This window comes from Lactuca saligna, chromosome 4 (genome assembly GCF_052625555.1).
Source record: "Lactuca saligna cultivar CGN05327 chromosome 4, ASM5262555v1, whole genome shotgun sequence".
NCBI classification, from domain to species: Eukaryota; Viridiplantae; Streptophyta; class Magnoliopsida; order Asterales; family Asteraceae; genus Lactuca; species Lactuca saligna.
The window spans coordinates 61,877,752-61,900,080 of NC_136420.1; the positions used below are offsets into that span (position 1 = coordinate 61,877,752).

Sequence of the window (22,329 nt, forward strand, 5' to 3'; positions counted from 1 at the left end):
TAGTTCTGATTTGAATAAACAATTAAAATTTTAACTGAAAACAAATTGGGTTGAAATTTGGGGTGTTACAAGTTGGTATTAGAGCCTTGGTTTGAGGGATTCAGCCATACTCTCAAGCGTTCATGAACTCAAACTGAGGAAATGGTAAAACTTTCTAAAAGAAAATGATTTTCAAAAATGGTTTTTAAAATAAAAGGGGTGTGATGCGTGCAATCAGCAGATCTCAAGTATTTCCCAAAATACCCATATGTGTTTTATTATTAATGTTTGATATGAGTATATGAGAATTGCATGCTATATTAGGGCTAAGGATCTGCTCATTGTTGCATGGTAGGATGTCTGATTAGGAAAGGTGCCTTATACTTGTTTTATGAGCTGGTATGCTAGTGACTAGAGATCTTCAAGAGCTTTTGAGGTAGAATTGTCTGTTTACGTAATGCTTTTAGTTCTAGATACTCGAATGTTGCTTGCATTGTGCTTTGTAGGACTCGTCTTGATGTAAGTTAGCTATTACATTAATATGTTAAGTTACATGCAGTGAGGGTTAAATAATCTTAGAGTGGTTGACTTGGCCTTATTGCACAACTCTTGTTTGAGAATAAACCATTGTAGGGTTGTGTCTTTTCGTCAAAGGATTATCTAAGGTGTTGTTTGTTATTTCTGAGCGAAAATTCCTGAAGTCTGCGGACCACCTCTGCAACCCTCTGTAGCAGAAGCGGGGAACCAAATGGCTGCAACATGTAATAAAAAGTCTATTTGTTTTTAACCTCTGCAGACTGCTGCAATAAGTTAAAGTAAGGTGTGAAGAGGTTTGAAGTAGAGGGTCAAGTGTTGTACCACACATCACATACACAATAGTTTTTTAGTTAGAAATCTTCTAAAAAACAAACAGATGCAAAGGGCCAAGTGTTACGTGTGTGCTGGGCAGTGCAAAAATAAGTGGTCATAAATATTTTTTTAGAAAAAAAACAAACAAAACCTAAGCTTTGTCGCGTGTAATTATATTCATGAAGTAGTTAACAAGCATTAGTAGAGGTGCTTCATGTACTGATGGCAAGGTGAGGTGTTAATCCTAGGTGAGCCTAGTAACCGGTTTAGTACGAGAAGTGTGCTTTTTAGTAGATTTTGGAGGGTATCATTATGAGGAAGTGACTTAAAGGATTCATGATGATTTTGAGGAAAGCATGAATAGGTGTGGAGGGTAGTATTGGACATGTACTACTGGAATCACATTATCCATATTTGAATCAAGGAAAATCTCATAAATTCTAAGGAGCTCGCTGAAGGTAGGGGCATGGTTTGGCTCCATGAATCCGTTACGACATTTTGGGTGTTATCAACTTTTCTGTTATGGTTGTCAGGGAAAAAGATGTGTATGGTGATTGTTAGGGTCTTAGTGGCCATGTCAGTTGGGGTTGAATCGTCCAGACCTAGATGTGTAGTTGATTTCAAGGTCTTGGTGGCCCTACTTGAGGTAGTTTTAGTCCGCATCATGGGACTCAAAGAGGGAGTGGTTGGGATGATCGGTTTGAGGATTGTAGTCTTGAGGTTGAGTGATCTGCCGATGGCTTATGATGACATTTTCTATGATAAGGATTTTATTCTTCCAGTTTTCTATGTTGGGAGAGAGAGAGAGAGAGAGAGAGAGAGAGAGAGAGAGAGAGAGCGAGTGTATAATTACAAAGATTGGAGGACGACCTAATGAGGGAAACCGGATGGTTGTGGTATCCACGTCAAAGGTAGGAATGCACAAGAGGATTCTTGTGGTTTAATCCTCTCGAGAAAATTCCATATGTGGAAAGAGAGTCATTTTGTGGAGACTGTACAAGATAAGGATTAGGAGCATGCCTTCGTTGAGTTCAGTTAGAGCATGTTCTGGCCAGTTGCTCCAGGTGAATAGGAGAAGCGAATCGGGAACGACAGATTTCGTTGTCTATGTTGTATCTTGAGTATGAGGATGACGCCTCATGTTTTTATAATTGAGTCTCATGATGGAATGAAGGTCAGGTTTTTAGAGGCGGAATGTGTGGTAGGTCAATTTTTCTTAAATTGAGAATCGGTGCTATGAATGGGCTATTTGAGTTATTGCTTGTGCATTTTCATGGGATTCTTGATGATAGAGGCGGTTATGACTAGGAAGTTTCTGAGGTCTGCATCTGAGATTCATAATGTCTTTGAGTCACTAGGTATTTATTTGGAAGTTCGTCTTATGTTGTGTTATATAATGCAAGAGTTAGGGATGATATGTATCTAGATGAGTCGGGTTGTTGTCAGTACATTCTCAATCGTTGGTTGTTCCCATTCATTATCAATAGTTGGGATACTTCAAAGGTGTCGAGTTGCATAAGTTGGAGGTCACTAGAGGTGACAACCTATCATTATGTTCGGTTTATGGTATAGCATGGCTTCTATGTACATTTGTGCTAATTTTTTGGATTTTGAAATTATTGCCTATAGAAGACTTGGTTTTGATTCAGTAGTAAGTAGAGAAATGAAGTAACTATCTATTTGTTTCAAATTGTGGGTCCTTAGGTTTCCTTGTCATCCGTTGGGATTGTAAAAGGTTGTGGAATTGTATTAATGGATCTAGAAAAGAAGGAAAATTGGACTTGATTTTAAGAGCAACAGAGAGAGAGAGAGAGAAGAGAGAGAGAAAGAGAGAAAGAGAGAGAGAGAGAGAGAGAGAGAGAGAAAGAGAGAAAGAGAAAGAGAGATAGAGAGAAAGAGAGAGAAAGAAAGAGAAAGAGAAAGAGAGAGAGAGAGAGAGAGGAAGAGGTTACAATCACATTAAGTAGGGTGAAGAGGGAGAGCATACTGGTAATTGATAGTGGATGCGAAGAAGGAAGGTTTTGGTAATCGATTAGAGGATCAACCGGACTCCTATCAATCGAAGCCCATAACAAGAAGTGTGGGTCCGATTTCTAGTTTGATGTTGTGAGTCTTGGTGGGGTATGATCAATTGTAAAGAAGGGAATAAGAGACAAAATGTTTAACCGATCTTGAGAAAGGGAACCTGGAAGATTAAAAGTGTATTGGGATGGGGCTATGTTATCAGAACAACGGTGGTGTCGATGAATAATCGGTTAAGGGACGAACTATGAAAAAAATTTAAACCATACAGACCATTCATGTAACTTAGAATAATTGGTTAATGAAATCATGATTAAAAACTAATGATAATTGCTTAATTGTCATGTACAATAAAAGCTAGATGTTCAATTATGCAGAAACCATTTTTTAATACACATTTTTTTCGTTTGTCATGAATATTGCTGAATTTTAGTCACACAATTTTTTGTTTCTCATTACTATTATTGATTTTTAGCAAGGTTTTAAAAAGTTTGCAATGGCTTCGTCATGACTCCAAGGCTTGTAGTTGACGCCACGTATTAACAAAATATTGCGTTAAGTCACACACACATATATATATATATATATATATATATATATATATATATATATATATATATATATATATATATATATATATATATAATGTCTAAGATTTGACACAAGATATCAAATCAACTTTATTAACCAATATAGTAATTTTAATTATATTTTACATGTTAAAACATAATTGTGAAACCTTTAATGAAGCTTTCAAATATAAAGGTGAGATACAAACCAATAATGTCATCTAAAGCTTTAGTGATAATTAAACCTTACTAAATATGATTTACTCTCTAATCGGTATAAATTATCTTTCTTTATCTTTTTCGGACTATGCATTAATCACTATTACTCGTACTTTGAATACAAACACCAACTAATAAGTATATATAAAAAAGTTTATAATATTTTATATGGAAAAGCTCGATCCTCAACTTACTTAATGTTTTGTGGATTTGAAGTTTATGTTAGACTAAAGCTTTTAAACATAAAATCTACTAGCTACATATTTGTAGAATACTCTAAAAGTTGTTTAGAGTATTTATACAAACCTAAGAAAAATAAGTTTACTTATTTTCTGAAAGCTTAGTTATCAGAAAGCGAACTTCTAATGACAAAGAAAATAGGAGGCACATTGAACTTAAAGAAGCTTAAGAACCATAGCTTGATGTAGTGATAGTTTGCACTAGTTACATAGATGAATTATTGAACAAGTATAATTGTTTTCATAAACAAAAATTGCTCACATATATGGTAAGAATCATCTCAACATTAGAAATATAGAATCACTCGTTAATGAGATCTTCTTGATAGATAATAGTAAATCCATCACCTACCAATATGTTATATCAGATCTTAAATCTGATAAATGAAATTGAGTCATGAACACTGAGATGTAATCAATGTCTAATAATCAAGTATGGTCTTGATTAATTTTCCTCTCTATAACAAGACTACAAGGAGTAAATAGTTATTCTAAAAAGAATAAATACATGGATATATCTGTACACATTTAACAAAGACTTGTTATAAAAGGATTTTCCCATACTCATGTCATTGACTATGATCTTTATCACACTTATGTCATTGACTACGATCAAACATTTTCACAAGTAGTTATGATTAGATCAACAAGTATATTATTTACCATAACTACATATTCTTTATATGAGATATGTCAAATGGATTTCAAGAAGAACCGTTTAGAAAAATAGACTCGTACTTGAAGATGTGTATATAGCTTAGCTTGGAGGTTCTTACAATTTATGTTATCATAACTTAATGTGTAAGACTTAAAAGATCCATTTATGGATATAAAACAAACATCTTATGTTTGAAATCATCTTTCTAATATGTAAACACATAGTATGTTTTTTGTATTAAAATTAAGATAACATATGTGTTTACTAAGAACTAGTGGGAGTAATAGTGATATTCCTAATTTTGTATGAGTGAGACATACTTAAACATGAGAAATTACATTCTGACTATTCAAGCCTCTTTCGCCTTTGCTCGGAAAATGATTCTAAAACGAAAGACTTAGGAAAGATAATATATATTTTTGGAACGTATGATCTACAAACATAGCTAAAGATAAATGCTAAAATTTTAAATTATTTATACATATATTGACATTATCTTGAAAGTGATTAAGATACAAGATTCATTTGGATGAGTTTTGGCAATGTCGCATGACACCGTTTTGAGTTTGACTCAAAATAACCTAACACATAGGTTTGAGCTAGATAAAATGATTTATATTCTATTTGCTTGACTCTAACCCAATTTGTTTAATTTTCGTGTCGTGTTATTTTAACCCGTTTACTTAAATGTATCAAAATCTCTTACCAAAACCTGCTATTTTCATGTCATGTCAGTTCTTTTTTAGGTCTAGTACCATCCTATTCGGAAGTAGCTTCTTTTCTTCTTGTTATATTGATGTTTTTAAAACCTAAATAATGCTTGTTTACCTTCTCATAAATCCTCCTTAATAAATGAAGGTTTTTTTGCAACATGTCAATCTCTTATTAATTTTGACACTTGTAATTTTGTAGAATTTTTGAAATAAATATTATCCACTTGTCAATTTTTGATTTGTTTCAATTTTTAAAATTAAAGTCATATACTTATATATATAAAGTATTAAATATCATATATATGATATTAAATTACAATAAATACGTTTATTTTTTTTCTTATTTTAAAAATTGTATATTAAAAAATATTTTCTATTTTAAATTTAATTTAATATTTAATCTTTTTTTTAAATCAACCCGTAAAATACACGGATCTCACACTAGTTTTTATTATATAAGTGTTTTTAAACATTTAGGATAATTTGCTACTCCATTATAAAATTAAGCATTCTTAAAATGCTCTAATCTATATTATTTCTAAAAAAAATTTGACAACTTATGTGATCCGGAACAAAAAGGTTTTCATTTTTTTTTCATCTCTGTTGATACATGTATAGATTTAATAGAATATTTTTAGGATGGATATAATACTTCACATATCTTTCGCATAAACTTATTAACGCATTTTTTGTACGTCTGATCTTTTCTTTTTATTGAAAAAGGTATTTGTTGCATAAATTAATGGTAATGTATAAACTATAAAGCAAGTGGATTTGGAATAGAATTTTTCAAATGAAAGGTGTTCAATCTTTATCTCTTTATAATCTTTTTTATGCTTTACTTCCAAATACATTTTGTACGCAACCAACCTGTGTGTTTGTCAAAATGACCCCACCAACGACCCAACCAGACACCTTCGCCAAGAAGATGGTGACTCTGGCCCCGTATATGGTGCCAAAAGCTCCACTTTTTACTTTGCATGGTTTCTTGGCTGCTCTAAATATGGTCTTGTTTTTCTTTTTCTCTTTTTTGATGAAAAAGCACAAACAAATATGTGTATAAAGAGTACACAGAACCACCCAAGTGCTTTTAATTTACTTCCACTCGCTTTTTGCTTTGATACTTGCAAATCTCTCTCTCTCTCTCTCTCTCTCTCTCTCTCTCTCTCTCTCTCTCTCTCTCTCTCTCTCTCTCTCTCTCTCTCTCTCTCTCTCTCTCTCTCTCTCTCGTTATATATATGCCACACATGACTTCTTGCAACCAAATAGAACTTTCTTTCTTATTTTAGCAACAAACATGAGAGTTTTTTAAACATTCTATAATTAGACTCTTCTCTCCCTTCTTTTAGTAGCGTGCTCATCGTTGAGTTCTTTGTCTCTCTGAATTATCATGGCGGATGTTCATAAAGGTCTTGATGCGACTGGAATCAAGTTATTTGGCAAGATGATTAACGTACAAGCGATAAGAGAATTGAAAGAAGAGCAGGTAAGTAAATCAGATGTTGACGATGATCAATCCCTAGCGAATAAAAGGCCAGACAAGATCATACCATGCCCTAGGTGCAAAAGCATGGAGACTAAGTTTTGCTATTTCAACAATTACAATGTTAATCAGCCAAGACACTTTTGTAAAGGGTGTCAAAGGTACTGGACAGCTGGTGGTGCCCTTCGAAACGTGCCAGTGGGGGCTGGCCGTAGGAAGGCTAAGCCACCATGTGGCCATGGTGCAATGGATGACAGCTTCTCAGACGTTTCATTTTTTGAAGATACCACAACTACAAGCGGCATCCACTTTGAAAGGATGATGGAGTGGCACTTAGCAGCACAAGGCAGTTTTCAACATCTTTTTCCGGCAAAGAGACGAAGAAACTCCACCGGTGACTTTTAATCGAGAATATATATATATGTATTAGAAAAGCAATTAATCTGTCTTGGTATCTAGGACCACTGTGAATTATTTGATTATTATTAAATAAGTAATTATTGCGTAAGTAATAATTAGTGTGAATGAGTATACTTTCCATGGATGGATACGACACAAAGTCTTGTTTGTACTTTACTTATATAGAAAGTCTATATCCTATCCAGCTGGTTATCCTAATTTCTCGCCGATTACAAGGAAATCATTAGATCAGAGCCATGAGGCTATTTTACAAATAAAGATATAGGATCACCAATATATATATATATATATATATATATATATATATATATATATATATATATATATATATATATATATATATATATATATATATATATATATATATATATATATATGGAAAAGTGAATATACCATAAGGGTATACAAGTTTAGGTACCCAAATTCACCGTAAAACGTTGTTTTGTGTCATATAATACATTCTAATTGTTCACTATTCTCCTAATTTAACTTCTAACTTGATTTACTTCCATGATTTTTATAAATTACATATTTATCTTTCTCTTATATAATTTTCATTTTCAACTACAATATATATAACCTAGTAGGTGGTCGGCAAAAATACTTGATGTAAGAGAAAGGCAATGGTAAAATTTCGAAAACCTTGAAAGTAAATCAAGTTAGGAGTTGAAGTTTAATAACATTATAATGAATATATCAAACAAAACGACGTATTATGGTGTGTTTGGGTACCTAAGCTTATATACCCTTAAGGGTATATTCACTTTTCCCATATATATATATATATATATATATATATATATATATATATATATATATATATATATATATATATGGTTAACTTCAAATGAGAACATTATTTAATGTGAGAACGTGAGAACACTACTTTATGTTAATATTCTACTATGAATTTAGTATGTATAGTATTGTAGTAATTATAATATGAATATATTCAATTTTATAATGCTATTCTACCATAAAATTCATATATATGCATAGTAATTTAGTAAATTCTAATGTGAATCTTAAATATTTGATTGTTCATATATTCGGTGATGAATAATGTAATAAAGTTGTACATACAAAATTTTAATGTCAATATTAATGTGTGATTGTTCGTATATTTGTTGATGAATAATGTTATATCGTTGTATATACAAAATTCATACTAGAATAGTAAGATAAAATAGTGTTCTCACATTAAATAGTGTTATCATTTGAACTTAACCCTATATATATATATATATATATATATATATATATATATATATATATATATATATATATATATATATATATATATATATATAGGGTTAGGTTCATATGAGACGGCCTAATTTTATGAGACCGTGAGACGCATTTTTTTTATTTTTTATTTTATTTTTTTTAGTTAATTCAAGTTCCGAAAATAATATTAAATTTTTTTTATTTTTCCATTTATTTTGCATTTTGAAATTATTTTTAAAATATGTACAGTGTAATATTCTATTTAGAATATTTCACGTACTTTTAAAAAAAATATATGATTTTTTTTATTTTTTTATATTTTTTTTAGTTAATTCAAGTTCCGAAAAATAATATTTAAAAAAAGAATTTTTAGATTTTTCCCTTTATTTTGCATTTTAAAATTATTTTTTCGAATATATCAGTGTAATATTCTATTTAGAATATTTCACGTATTTTTCAAAAACAAAACCGGATTTTTTTTTTAGTTAATTCAAGTTCCGAAAATAATATTTAAAAAAAGAATTTTTGGGTTTTTCCATTTATTTTGTATTTTAAAATTATTTTTAGATTTGGTCTCACGGTCTCACAAAATTAGAATTGTCTCAAATGAACCTGAACATATATATATATATATATATATATATATATATATATATATATATATATATATATATATATATATATATATATATATATATATACATATACATTTGGCGAATACCCGCGCGTTGCGCAAAAACACATATATAATTGAAGTCACTACAAATATATGTTTTATTTTTAAATATAACAATAACGTTGTTGGTAAATTTGATATAATAATTTTTATACTAAATTCATATAATATATATTGATTATTTTGAATTATATATATATATATATATATATATATATATATATATATATATTAAAACATTAAGTATAATATATGGTTTAATGTTGTTTATAGTTGTTGTTATTGTTAATTGATTTTTTAAAACTTTATTTGCTTAATGTTTTAATTTATATCATTATAATTATTTAAAACATCAAACATTAATTTTTTATTTTAAAAGTAACAATATAATAATTTATATAAAGTTAATTTTAACTGTTGTTATTGTAAGTTATTTTAAGCTACTTATTTGGAAACTTTTAATGATTATAAAAATACATTTTGAAAATATTTTAGTTAAATAGATATTACAATTTAGTTTTTTTTGCATTTATCAATATAATTTATCATTTTTAACTATTTACAAAATATTCTTTAATTTTTTTAATGAAATTGAAATTTATATTTAAGTTGATATTGTAATGCGTAAAAACACCAATATCATTGAAATCTTTACAAATATTATTTTTAATATAACAATAACATTATTGTTAAATTTGATATAATAATTTGTATGCTAAATTGAAATTATATATTGATTATTTTGAATTATATGATAACATACACATTTATTATAACTTTATAAGCTCAATCATTTTGAATGACTTTTACTCAAGAGTTATACATTAATAAAATTAAATATAATTTATGGTTTAATATTATTTATAGTTGTTGTTATTGTTAACTAATTTCTTTAAAATTATTTGTTTAATGTTTTAATTTCTATCATTATAATTATTTAATACATCAAACATGATTTTTTGATTTTAAAGGTAACAATATAATTATTTATATAGAGTTATTTTTAACTATTATTGTTGTAAGTTATTTTAAACTACTTATTTGAAAACTTTTAACGATTATAAAAATATCATTAGGAAATATTTTAGTTAAATTGAGATTACAATTTAGTTTTTGCATTTATCACTATAATTTATAACTTTTAACTATTTAAAAAATATTCTTTAGTTTTAAGTGGAACTGAAATTTATATTTAAGTTGACATTGTAATGTTATATTTATGTTCACAATTTACATATTTTGTCCAATGTTCAAAAGTTATATCTATAAACTGATACTGGTTTACATTTAACATCATACTAAATGTAATAAATTAAGTATAATATGTTAAAAATTAAAGACAACACTTTATAAGTAGAAGTAAAAATATTATTTTAAAATTGAAATTTAGTTTATTTATGATTATACTTTAGGTTTGGTATTTATTTAATGTTATTAACCAGCTTATTATCATTATTAGAAACACACAATAATTTATTGTTTTTAAATATTTTGCAAAATATTCTTTGGGTTGTTTAAGTTATATTAAAATTTATATTTAAGTTGACCCTGTAATGTTATATTTAAATTAAAATTTTAAGTATTTTATACAAATTGTTCCAAAATCGTATCTTTAAAATGATAATGGTTTACATCCAACAATATATTAAAACTAATAAATTAAGTATAATATATTATAATTTAAAAAACATAACTTTATTAGTAGAAGTAAAGATATTATTTTAATATTGAAATTTAGTTTATATATGATTACATTTTAGGTTTGATATTTATTTAACCTAATTAACTAAATTATAATTATTATTATAAAGAAATTGAAAAGTCATGAAAGTTTCAAATGAATATGGTGAAAAGGAAAATAAATGGGAGTTTTAAATGAATGTGGTGCAAGAAAAAATGCTTCCTTTATAACTATACTAGACGAATTCACGCGTATTGTGCAGTGAAGATTAAAAATATATTGTTAAAATATTGAAAAATATATATTTAAAATGGTTATTTTATTGACATTAACTTTGAGATAATATTTTTACACACACACACACATATCTATATATATATATATATATATATATATATATATATATATCTATATATATATATATATATATATATATAATTTTTATTATTTTAAACAATAACATTCATTGACATCAACCCACGTTCCTTATTAATAGAATTAAATTTAATTATCTGTTTAATATTATTTTTAACAATTATTATTAGTGATTAATTATATTTTTACTTATGTGATCATTTTCTAACTTTAATAATGATGTTCATTTAAAATACAATTTATTTATAGCTAAATGTAATTTATAATTTGATGTTATTAACATTTAAAATTGGTATTCATTAATTTTAAACCACTTATTATTAATAATAAGTTAACAAAGACTTTTAAAAAATACTTAATATTATTATTAAACTATGAAACATACACTAAATAGGAAAGTAATAAAATAGACAATTTACATTTCAAAAGAGACTTGCTTGGAAATATGACATATCCATGTAATTTGATTTTATTATTTATAATTATTGTTTATTAATTTTAAAACTACTTGTTATTACTAATAAGTGAAAGAAACTTTAAAAAAACACTTATTGTTATAATTAAAATGTTAAACATAACTAAAAAATAAAGTGATAAGATAAACAGTTTGCATTTTAAAAAAGACATACATGGATAATATGGATAATATGAAATATCCATGATTTTTAATTAATTATTGTTTTGAAGCAACATGAAAATACAAACATATATACAATAGTTAATTATATATATATATATATATATATATATATATATATATATATATATATATATATATCATCTTCCATAACATATGATTGATAACATGAATCTAATCTAATTTACAATAAAATTTCAACCACAACATACAATGATATTTTTAAAAGAATACTTAAATCAAGAAAATACAAAAAAGAATTTGTATATAACAAAATTACAAATTAAAAACTTCAACATAATAACATGGCTTGAAAATTTGTTTAAAGCCCTCAAACCAACACAAAAAACTTTAAACTTGTTTTCTTTGTGAATTTTGTATATGATTTGTATTTGTGTATCTACTAAAAAAAGATTGCCCTTCTTATAGTAGAGTATCCATTAATTATTTATTAAATATATTATATAAGTTATAAAACCTTTGAATTGTTAATCATTATTAAGAGTCTTTTGAGTGGTATTCATTAAAATATGATGTTTCAAATGCATGAGGTGTTTGCAAATTTTTATGGATGTTTCAAATGCATGGGGTTCAAGGAAAAATGTTAGCTTTATAAGTATGTATGATGATATGAAATATAAAGTGGTAAGATATACCATTTGCATTTTAAGAAAGGCGTACATGGATAATATGAATAATATGACATATCCATGATTTTTAATTAATTATTGTTTTGAAGCAACATGAACATACAAACATGTATACAATAGTTAATTAAATATTATATATCACCTTCCATAACATATGATCGATAACATGAATCTAATATAATTTACATTAAAATTTCAACAACAACATACAATGATATTCTTAAAAGGATACCTAAATCAAGAAAATACAAAAAAAGAATTAGTATATAACAAACTTACAAATTAAAAACTTCAACATAATAACATGGCTCGAAAAATTGTTCAAAACCCTCAAACCAACACAAAAAACTTTAAACTTGTTTTCTTTGTGAATTTTGTATGTCATTTTTATTTGTGTGTCTACAAAAAAAGATTGACTTTTTTATAGTAGAGTATCCATTAATTGTTTATTAAATATATTATGTAAGTTATAAAACATTTGCATTGTTAATAATTATTAAGAGACTTTTGAGTGGTATTCATTAAAATAGAAGGTTTCAAATGCATGAGGTGTTTGCAAATTTTTATGGGGTTTTCAAATGCGTGAGGTTCAAGGAAAAATACTAGCTTTATAAGTATGTATGATAATGATATATATATATATATATATATATATATATATATATATATATATATATACACACACACACACTAAATGTGTGCACGTGCAAACCAGCAATTAAAATAATTATTAGATTTTATTATTACTTATTATGTAATAAAAAAATTACTATTTTAATTAAAATATTTATGTTTAGAACTTATATTTATATTGTATTTTAAATTAATTATTATCTGTATCTAGTTTAAGAGATATAAATTAACTTATATTGATGAATTTAATATTTTAAAATTGTTATTTTGCTCCAAATTAATTTTTTAATAACCTTTCTTAATTTTAGTCTTCAAAATTTTGGTAAGTATTAATGGTTTTTGTTATACATAATTGATTTTTACAAAAAGCTTTGTACGTTGTATCTCTTAAAATTCAATATATGACTAATATATATATATATATATATATATATATATATATATATATATATATATATATATATATATATATATATATATATATATATATATATGTATATATTAGTTTATAACCCGTGAGAATCACAGTTAAAAATTTAATTAAACCTTCATACAAAAAAATTCAAAATTATTAATTAACTATCTTAAATAAATTATTAATTAAGAGATATCTTTAATTATATAAAATTATAATCGTTAATTTAAATAAATACGTGACCTTATAATATGTATTAAATTTATTTTAATTTTTATTCTAATGTTATTAATTTAATGTAATTGGAGTGAGAAATTTGAAATTTGAAATTTGAAATGGAGAATCAATAGGTTGACAAGTAGCATAAAATTAATTAGGATCACTCATAGAATGACACATGAAAAATGGAGAATAAATCTATTCTTTTATTAGAATATATATATATATATATATATATATATATATATATATATATATATATATATATATATATATATATATATATATAGGAATGATCTTTTATGGCACCTTTGTAAATGAATGGAAAAATTAAACATCGGGGTATGGTTCTAAAATTAATCTAAAGGAATTTATGGTACTGAAAAATCATCCCCCCCCCCCCCCCCCCCAATCAATTGATGCTCTCTTTCTTTCAAATCCATCTATCGTCTTCGTCTCATTATCGCTATTTATCTTATAGCTTCGTTGCCATTGTTGCCCAAGAACCAACATCTGAAATCTATGATTTCCTCCGTCAACTATCTTTATTCATTGAATCGACTAAGGTGAAGACTCTAAACGACTCGTTGAAATCTAAGATCCTTTGAATCATAGTTATAATTTAATTAAACCTTCATACAAAAAATTCAAACATATTAATTAACTATCTTAAATAAATTATTAATTAAGAGATACTTTTTAGTTATATAAAATTATAATTGTTAATTTAAATAAATACGTAACCTTATAATATGTATTAAATTTATTTTAATTTTTATTCTAATGTTATTAATTTATGTAATTGAAGTGAGAAATTTAAAATTTGAAATTTGAAATGGAGAGTCAATACACAAGTGGCATAAAATTAATTAGGATGACTCATAGAATGATACATGGCAAATGGAGAATAAATCTATTCTTTTAGTAGAATATATATATATATATATATATATATATATATATATATATATATATATATATATATATATATATATATACACATATAGGAATGATCATTTGAGCACTTATAGTTTCCTGAGAACCCGAGAACTAATAGTGGACTGACAGATTAAAAAAATTAAGGGTTAAGATCTTTTATGGCACCTTTGTAAATAAATGGAAAAAGTAAACACGGGGGTATGGTTCTGAAATTAATCTAAGGGAATTTATGGTACAGAAAAATCGTTCCCCCCCCCCCCCCCCCCCAATCAATTGATGCTCTCTTTCTTTCAAATCCATTGATCGTCTTCGTCTCATTATCGCTCTTTCTCTTATAGCTTCATCGCCATTGTTGCCCAAGAACCAGCATCTGAAATCTATGATTTCCTCCGTTAACTATCTTTATTCATTGAATCGACTAATGTGAAGACTCTAAACGACTCGTTGAAATCTAAGATCCTTTGAATCTGATTTCTAAGCCATAAAATCCGGCGACTTTTCCATTTAGGTCGTCTGATCATCGACGAGCACATTGCAAGGTGAAATTTAGGCTACCAAACTATCTAGATCTGGCATCAGACCCTTAAGAGTCACCGTCTGAAATATTGGACGAGCTAAGATTTGAGGATGATATATATTGTACTTATATTGACATTGAGAAGCTCACGTCCAATTAAACGATGACGGTACTCTGGATAATGGTCAAATGAACAGTGCTCTAACACTGGGCGCCCCTCCACATTTGTCGTCTCCGTGACACCCTTCATATTGTCTATACCGTCTCGAGTAAGATTCTTCTCGCCTGCAATTTATCTGTTTCTCATCACTCTAGTTTAGCAAAGGTATTTACTAGGTAAAAGTATGTTCTAATGATGAGTGCCACCAACGAACATTAGTTGGTCATCCCTTTCAGAATATTATAAGATATTCACCAAAGAGACCGGTTGAGATTGATGCTAATGGGATGAATCTAGAGTCAAACACTAGATCTACCTCTGGGGCTAAAAGTCAAACCATTGGAGCCAAAAGGCAAAAGAAAACAAACGAAAGTTTAAATGATACATGTTTACAAATAAATGGTCATCCTCATACAAATGCTTTGGCTTCTAAAAATGTAACTACAACCAATTCTAACCTGGAAATCGAGATTGAAAAATCTCTTTCTAGTGGGCAGCAGGATACAGTGAATTTGAAAAAACATCCTTCTGCCATTTGTCATTCTTCTAGTAAGATAGAGGTGAGTTTTAGAGCCAAATTTTTTAGTCTGTTTAAAAAAAGATGACCTAAGAATCTTGATAGGTTAAGCTTACATTGTTTATTTTATTATATTGTATAGGGAAGTGGACCATTTGTGTCTTTTGCCCAAGGGAAGGAAGTAGCGGGGTCTTTGGCCAACTTCTCTAAGGTTACACATGTTCACAATAATTTTATTCAGTGGTATGTTATATTGTTATTGAGCTTACAACATTAAAATGCAGCAGTACTGATAAAGAGGGTGTTGGTCTTGGCTGTTATATGGAGACATGCCAAAGAAGTTACCACGTGCCCTGTGCATATTACATTCCTGGGTGCATATGGGATGTAAGCCACTATTTATGCACACTTATTACTGTTATAATTCTTATAAAAGGTTTTTAATTTTATGGATTTTATAGGACACCTATTTAATGTTGTGTCTAAGGCATTGAAAAATGAAATTTCCAAGCGAAATGCTGGAAGATGATGGGAAGCAAGATATTCAAAAAAGGTATCATTTTTTAAATATAACTTTTCTATGTATTTTTGTTTATGTTTGTCATTCTGATTACAGAACATCTACACATCTGAATCTCTGCACAATGCCGTTGGATGTCGGACAAAGTTTGGTGTTTTGTGGTTCTAATCTTTTTACAGAAGAAAATGTTGGTATAAAAGTTGTTCTTGTTAGAATTAATGTTTGTTCATCATGGGTTTCTTTTAATCCACACCTTTGAAATTGCAGTGTTTGCTGGTTGATTTTGCAAGCAATAATCAAACAGTAGCGTTCAGATACTAGAAACCTAATGTTACCCATGTCATTGCTGCTACAGATTCAAATGGTGCATGTACAAGGATATATAAAGTTCTGATGACTATTTTGAATGGAACATGAATTGTTACTGTGGACTGTAAGGTTTCTAATATTAGACTCTTTACCCCAGTAATTGATGTTTTTTAGTTTTTAATGATATTTGTTATGTTTTCAGGGGTAAAAGCTTGTATGGAAGCCATGTGTCTTATGAATGAAGAACCATATGAAGTTCATCTAAATACCCATGGTTGTATTGGTGGCTCTAAAGCTGGGAGGCTAAGAGTCCTAAATAATGTAAGACCAATCTTTCCCTTTAAAATTAGTGGATGATCACGGAAGATATATTTCTCTCCTTCAATTTGTTTAGGAAATCATCATTAGTAATCAATGTTGCAAAGGTATCCAGGCTTGGGTCGGTTGGTAAACTAGGGACTAGTTGGCTTTCCTAAGTTGTATCACAATTAATTTCAAAATATTTGAATATAGGCAATACATTAGCAAAATAAGTTGATAATAAGCTGAAAATAAAACGTAATCAAGTGTACAACACCATAGTAGTGTAATAAGTTATGTTACAAAAAGTAAAGGGAAATCTGCATAAAAGTCCCTATATTTGGCTCTATTAACAATAAAGCAACCCCTAATTTTTTTTACCTTGTAACTCTACTTACTCTCATATTCTATAACTCAATAAGATTAAATTCTACAAATAACTTATCTTGTTATATTAATTTACAATTGTTGCTGTTCAAGTACCACAAATCACAACAGAAGTTTCAAAACCTATTGACAACATTAACAACAATACAGACTCAAATACCATTCCTACTTTTGGAATTGAAGATCTATTCAAAGATTCACCTTCTCTCTCACAACCTAACACAACATCATAGAAGCCTCAGAATGATGTTAAAATGATATTATGAGTCTCTTTGAAAAGAGCAATAATAATAAAAATATAATAATAATAATAATAATAATAATAATAATAATAATAATAATAATAATATAGCATCACCATATGCTCTTCATCAACAACAACTTGCTATGTTAGCCCACCAGCAGTACCTACTCATGGTTGTTGCTGCCAAATCAGGTGATTTGCCAAATCTTACTGTGAATGGAGGCCAAGGGAAACAACGTAATTTAATCCCCAATCAAAACTGGGCAAATTTCGGCTATCAGTTTCCCAGAAAGCTACTGCGACACCACCTCTTGGAAAAGACAAACTAGAGAAATATTTAAATAAGATATATAATAAGTATTCATATTTGATTATTTTCTATACACATATGGATAGACATTATTTGTAACCGTTTAATTGGTGAAATAAATAGATTGGAAAACATGGGATTGGGAGCACCAATTCTGGGTGGCAATTCGTTTCAAGTTCCAACATCATATAGGTATGAGTATGGATATGATTCTAATTTATATCTTACTTTTTGTATGTATTAGATGGCATAAATGATAATTTTTAACATTATTTTGTTATAGTATTTACAACACGATGGGATTGAATGCAACTACTAATAGGGTGATGCCATCTAGCAGCATGGGGGATCAGGTGGATCTAAACAACCAGCAATAACAACTACATCGAGTGATGGTGGTGGTGATGATGATGATGATGATGATGATGGTGGTGATGATGATGATGATGGTAATGATGGTGGTGATGATGATGATGGTGATGGTGGTGATGGTGATGATGATGATGATGATGGTGGTGGTGATGGTGGTGATGATGGTCGTGATGATTATGATGATGGTGGTGGTAGTGGTGATGATGATGATGATGAGGAGGAGGAGGATGGTGGTGGCGGTGTGGTGGTGATGATGATGATGACGATATTGGTTGTGGTGGTGATGATGATGATGACGATATTGGTTGTGGTGGTGATGATGATGATAGTGGTGGTGGTGGTGGTGGTGGTGATGATAATGATGGTGATGATGATGAATATGATGATGGTGATAGTGAGGGTGATGGTGATGGTGATGGTAATGGTGATGGTGATGGTGATGATAATGATGGTGATGATGGTGATGATGGGGTAAGGGTGATGGGAATGGTGATGGTGATGACGGTGATGATGGTAGTGGTGGTTGTGGTGATGATAATCATCATCATCATGATGATGATGATGGTGGTGGTGATGGTGATGATGATGATGGTGGTGGTGGTGGTGGTGGTGATGGTGATGACGGTGATGATAATGATGGTGGTGGTGGTGATGATGATGATGATGATGGTGTGATGGTGATGGTGATGGTGAAGGTGATGGTGATGGTGATGGTGATGGTGATGGTGATGGTGATGGTGATAATGATGGTGATGGTGTGATGGTGATGGTGATGGTGATGGTGATGATGATGATGATGGTGGTGGTGATGGCGGTGTGGTGGTGGTGATGATGATGATGATGGTTGTGGTGGTGGTGATGATGATGATGATGATGGTGGTGGTGATGATGGTGATGATGATGATGATGGTGGTGGTGATGATGATGATGATGGTGGTGGTGGTGGTGATGATGATGATGGTGGTGGTGGTGGTGTGGTGGTGATGATGATGATGGTTGTGGTGGTGATGATGATGATGATGGTGGTGGTGGTGGTGGTGGTGATGATGGTGGTGGTGGTGGTGGTAATGATGATGGTGATGATGTGATGGTGATGGTAATGGTGATGATGATGATGGTGATGGTGATGGTGATGTTGATGGTGATGGTGTTGATGGTGGTGATGATGATGGTGATGGTGTGATGGTGATGGTGATGGTGATGGTGATGGTGATGGTGATAGTGATGGTGATGATGGTGATGGTGATGGTGATGGTGGTGATGGTGGTGATGGTGGTTGTTGTGGTGATGATCATCATCATCATCATGATCATGATGGTGGTGGTGATGGTGATGATGATGATGATGGTGGTGGTGGTGGTGATGGTGGTGATGGTGGTGATGATGGTGATGATGGTGATGGTGATGATGGTGATGATGATTTTGATGATGATGATGATGTATATGAGTTTGTGAGATGTATGTGAACATATTCATAAGCATTATAGTGTTAAATCACTAAACGAGCAATGGATCTCGTATGTATACACGACTTTATAAATGATATTAATAGCTATAAATTGGTGAAAATATAGATAATCATGTATAATAGAGATGTGAAAAAAACGGAGCGAAAAAACGTTTGGTGTCCGAAAAATAAAAAATAAGAAAAAATCCGTAGCTAATCCATAGCTAATTAGCTACAGAATTCTAACGGAAAGCATATTTCGTAGCTAATCCGTAGGTAATTACCTAAGGATTAGCTACGAAATATGCTTTTCGTTAGAATATCGTAGCTATTCCGTAGCTAATTAGCTACGGATATTTTCTTATTTTTTATTTTTCGGACACCAAACGTGGTTTTTTTCGCTCTATTTTTTTCACACCTTTATTATACATGATTATCTATATTTTCACCAATTTATAGCTATTAATATCATTTATAAAGTCATGTGCACATACGGGATTCATTGCTCGTTTAGTGGTTTAACACTATAATGCTTATGAATACGTTCATATACATCTCACAAACACGTATACATATACATATACACGTACAAATATATCACAACTCATCCATGTATATAAATATACATATACAAATATAATCCATCAGAAATTGGTGAAAAGTATAAGCATTACAATGTTAAACTGTGAAACAGGTACTTGATCCCGAAGGGGCACACAACTTTATAAACGATATTAATAGCTATAGGTTGGTGAAAATATAGATAATCATGTATAGTAGAGGTGTAAAAAAAACGAAGCGAAAAAAAACGACATTTGGTGCCCGAAAAATCAAAAATAAGAAAAATTTGTAGCTAATCCGTAGCTACTTAGCTACGGATTAGCTACGGAATTCTAACGCAAAACATACTTCGTAGCTAATCCGTAGGTAAATAGTATCTGTAGGTATCCCGTAGCCTTTCTGTAGCTAATTAGCTACGGAATAGCATTTGTAGCCATTCCGTAGCTAATTAGCTACGGAATAGCTACAGACCGACGTCCGTAGCTATTCCGTAGCTATTCTGCTACTAAATTAGGGCATCCCATTCTATAGCTGATCCGTAGCTAATTAGCTACGAAAATTTTCCTTAGCTATTTTCCGTAGGAAAACCCCATGTTTTCTAGTAGTGACGTATTAGTATGGGTGTACTACGTATTGCTCATTTTAATAAAAAATCAAATTTGGTGTGTATCTTATCTTCTATTTGAAATCCTTATCTTTATCCCCAACAAAGTGGTATCAAAGCCGGCAATTCTAAATCAAAGATATCTTGATGTCTACGAACAACAATCTTTATCAAACCCAATTACCATGATTGAATGGTAAAAATTATCATCACTGGAGTATCCAGATGAAGGTTCTGTATGAATCTTTGGAACTATGGAGTGTCGTGGATAAAGGCATCTCTCAACCAGAGAATTCCGCCGCACAACAAAAAAAGGAACTAGAAAAGAAGGACAAGAAGGCGTTATTTCTGATTTACCTGTCAGTTGATGATCCTATCTTTGAAAGCATATCACGGTCAAAATCTTCCAAGGAAGCCTGGGATGCATTGTATAACACATACAGGGGACAAGATAGGGTCAAAGTAGTCCGTTTGCAAACCTTGCGATGTGAGTTTGATCGGTTAAGAATGAAAGAATCTGAAACCATATAAGAGTTTTACAATCGGGTGATTGTCTTGATGAATCAAATGAGATTGAATAGGGAAGATATTGAAGAGAAGAGGGTTGTTCAGAAGATACTACAGAGCCTCACCCGCAAATTTGAATATATGGTTGTAGCAGTGGAAGAATCAAAGGATTCATCTGCTTTATTGTTGGAAAATCTGTTGGGGATACTTCAGTCCCATGAATTTCGTATGAAGAACTTTGATTATGACACTACAGAAAAAGCATTTCAAGTTTCTACAGGTGCAAAAAGGAAAGAACATGTAAAGTCCTTATCCGAAATCAATGTTATTACTGTCACATATAAGGACACATTATGAAATATTGCAAGAAAAAGAAAGAGGATGAGAGTGTAGACGCAAATTTCAATTATGGAAAAGAAACTAAAAAAGGAGATACTGTTTTTATGGCACTTGAGGATCTTGAAGCCTTTGTGGATGATGAATGGCATGATGATGATGAGGTCCTTGTGAAAAGAAACAAGGTGATGGATGATGAATGATGAATGATGATGCTTGAAGATCAAAACTTCAAAATGATGGATGATGATTAAAGTTCAAATGCTTCTAGTAATCTAGGTTAAGGGGGAATGTTGAAAAGTAACCTAGATTGTTAGTTGGCATGTTAATGTCTGTTAAATATGTAAGTTAGTGTTAGTATTTTATGTTAGTTCTGTTAAGAATGGCAGTTACATGTGAACCATTGTATTGGTTCATGAAACGTTGTGATGGGTGGATTATACCCAACTCTTTCTGGTATTGTATATATATTAGTCATATGTATTAGTATGGGTGTAGTAAGTATTGATAATATTAATAAAAAATCAAATTTGGTGTGTCTCTTTTCTTCTATTTGAAATCCTTATCTTTATCCCCAACAATTACACACGAAAAAAAAAAAAAAAATGGACTACAGATGCAACTATATAAAGCTG

At 29.7% G+C, this 22,329-nt stretch overlaps 1 protein-coding gene across 1 annotated transcript; it reads left to right on the forward strand.

The window, feature by feature from the left end:
- Nucleotides 1-6,383: 6,383 nt before the first annotated feature.
- LOC145041990 (Dof-type zinc finger DNA-binding family protein) lies at nt 6,384-7,246 on the forward strand. Its single transcript, XM_078990264.1, has one exon. The coding sequence runs from the start codon at nt 6,639-6,641 to the stop codon at nt 7,134-7,136; it is 498 nt and encodes a 165-aa protein (XP_078846390.1). The 5' UTR covers nt 6,384-6,638; the 3' UTR covers nt 7,137-7,246.
- The last annotated feature ends 15,083 nt before the right edge of the window (nt 7,247-22,329 follow it).

Bases quoted from the DNA above. Each gene is read 5' to 3' on its own strand.
- LOC145041990 (XM_078990264.1), top strand. From the start codon at position 6,639: ATGGCGGATGTTCATAAAGGTCTTGATGCGACTGGAATCAAGTTATTT.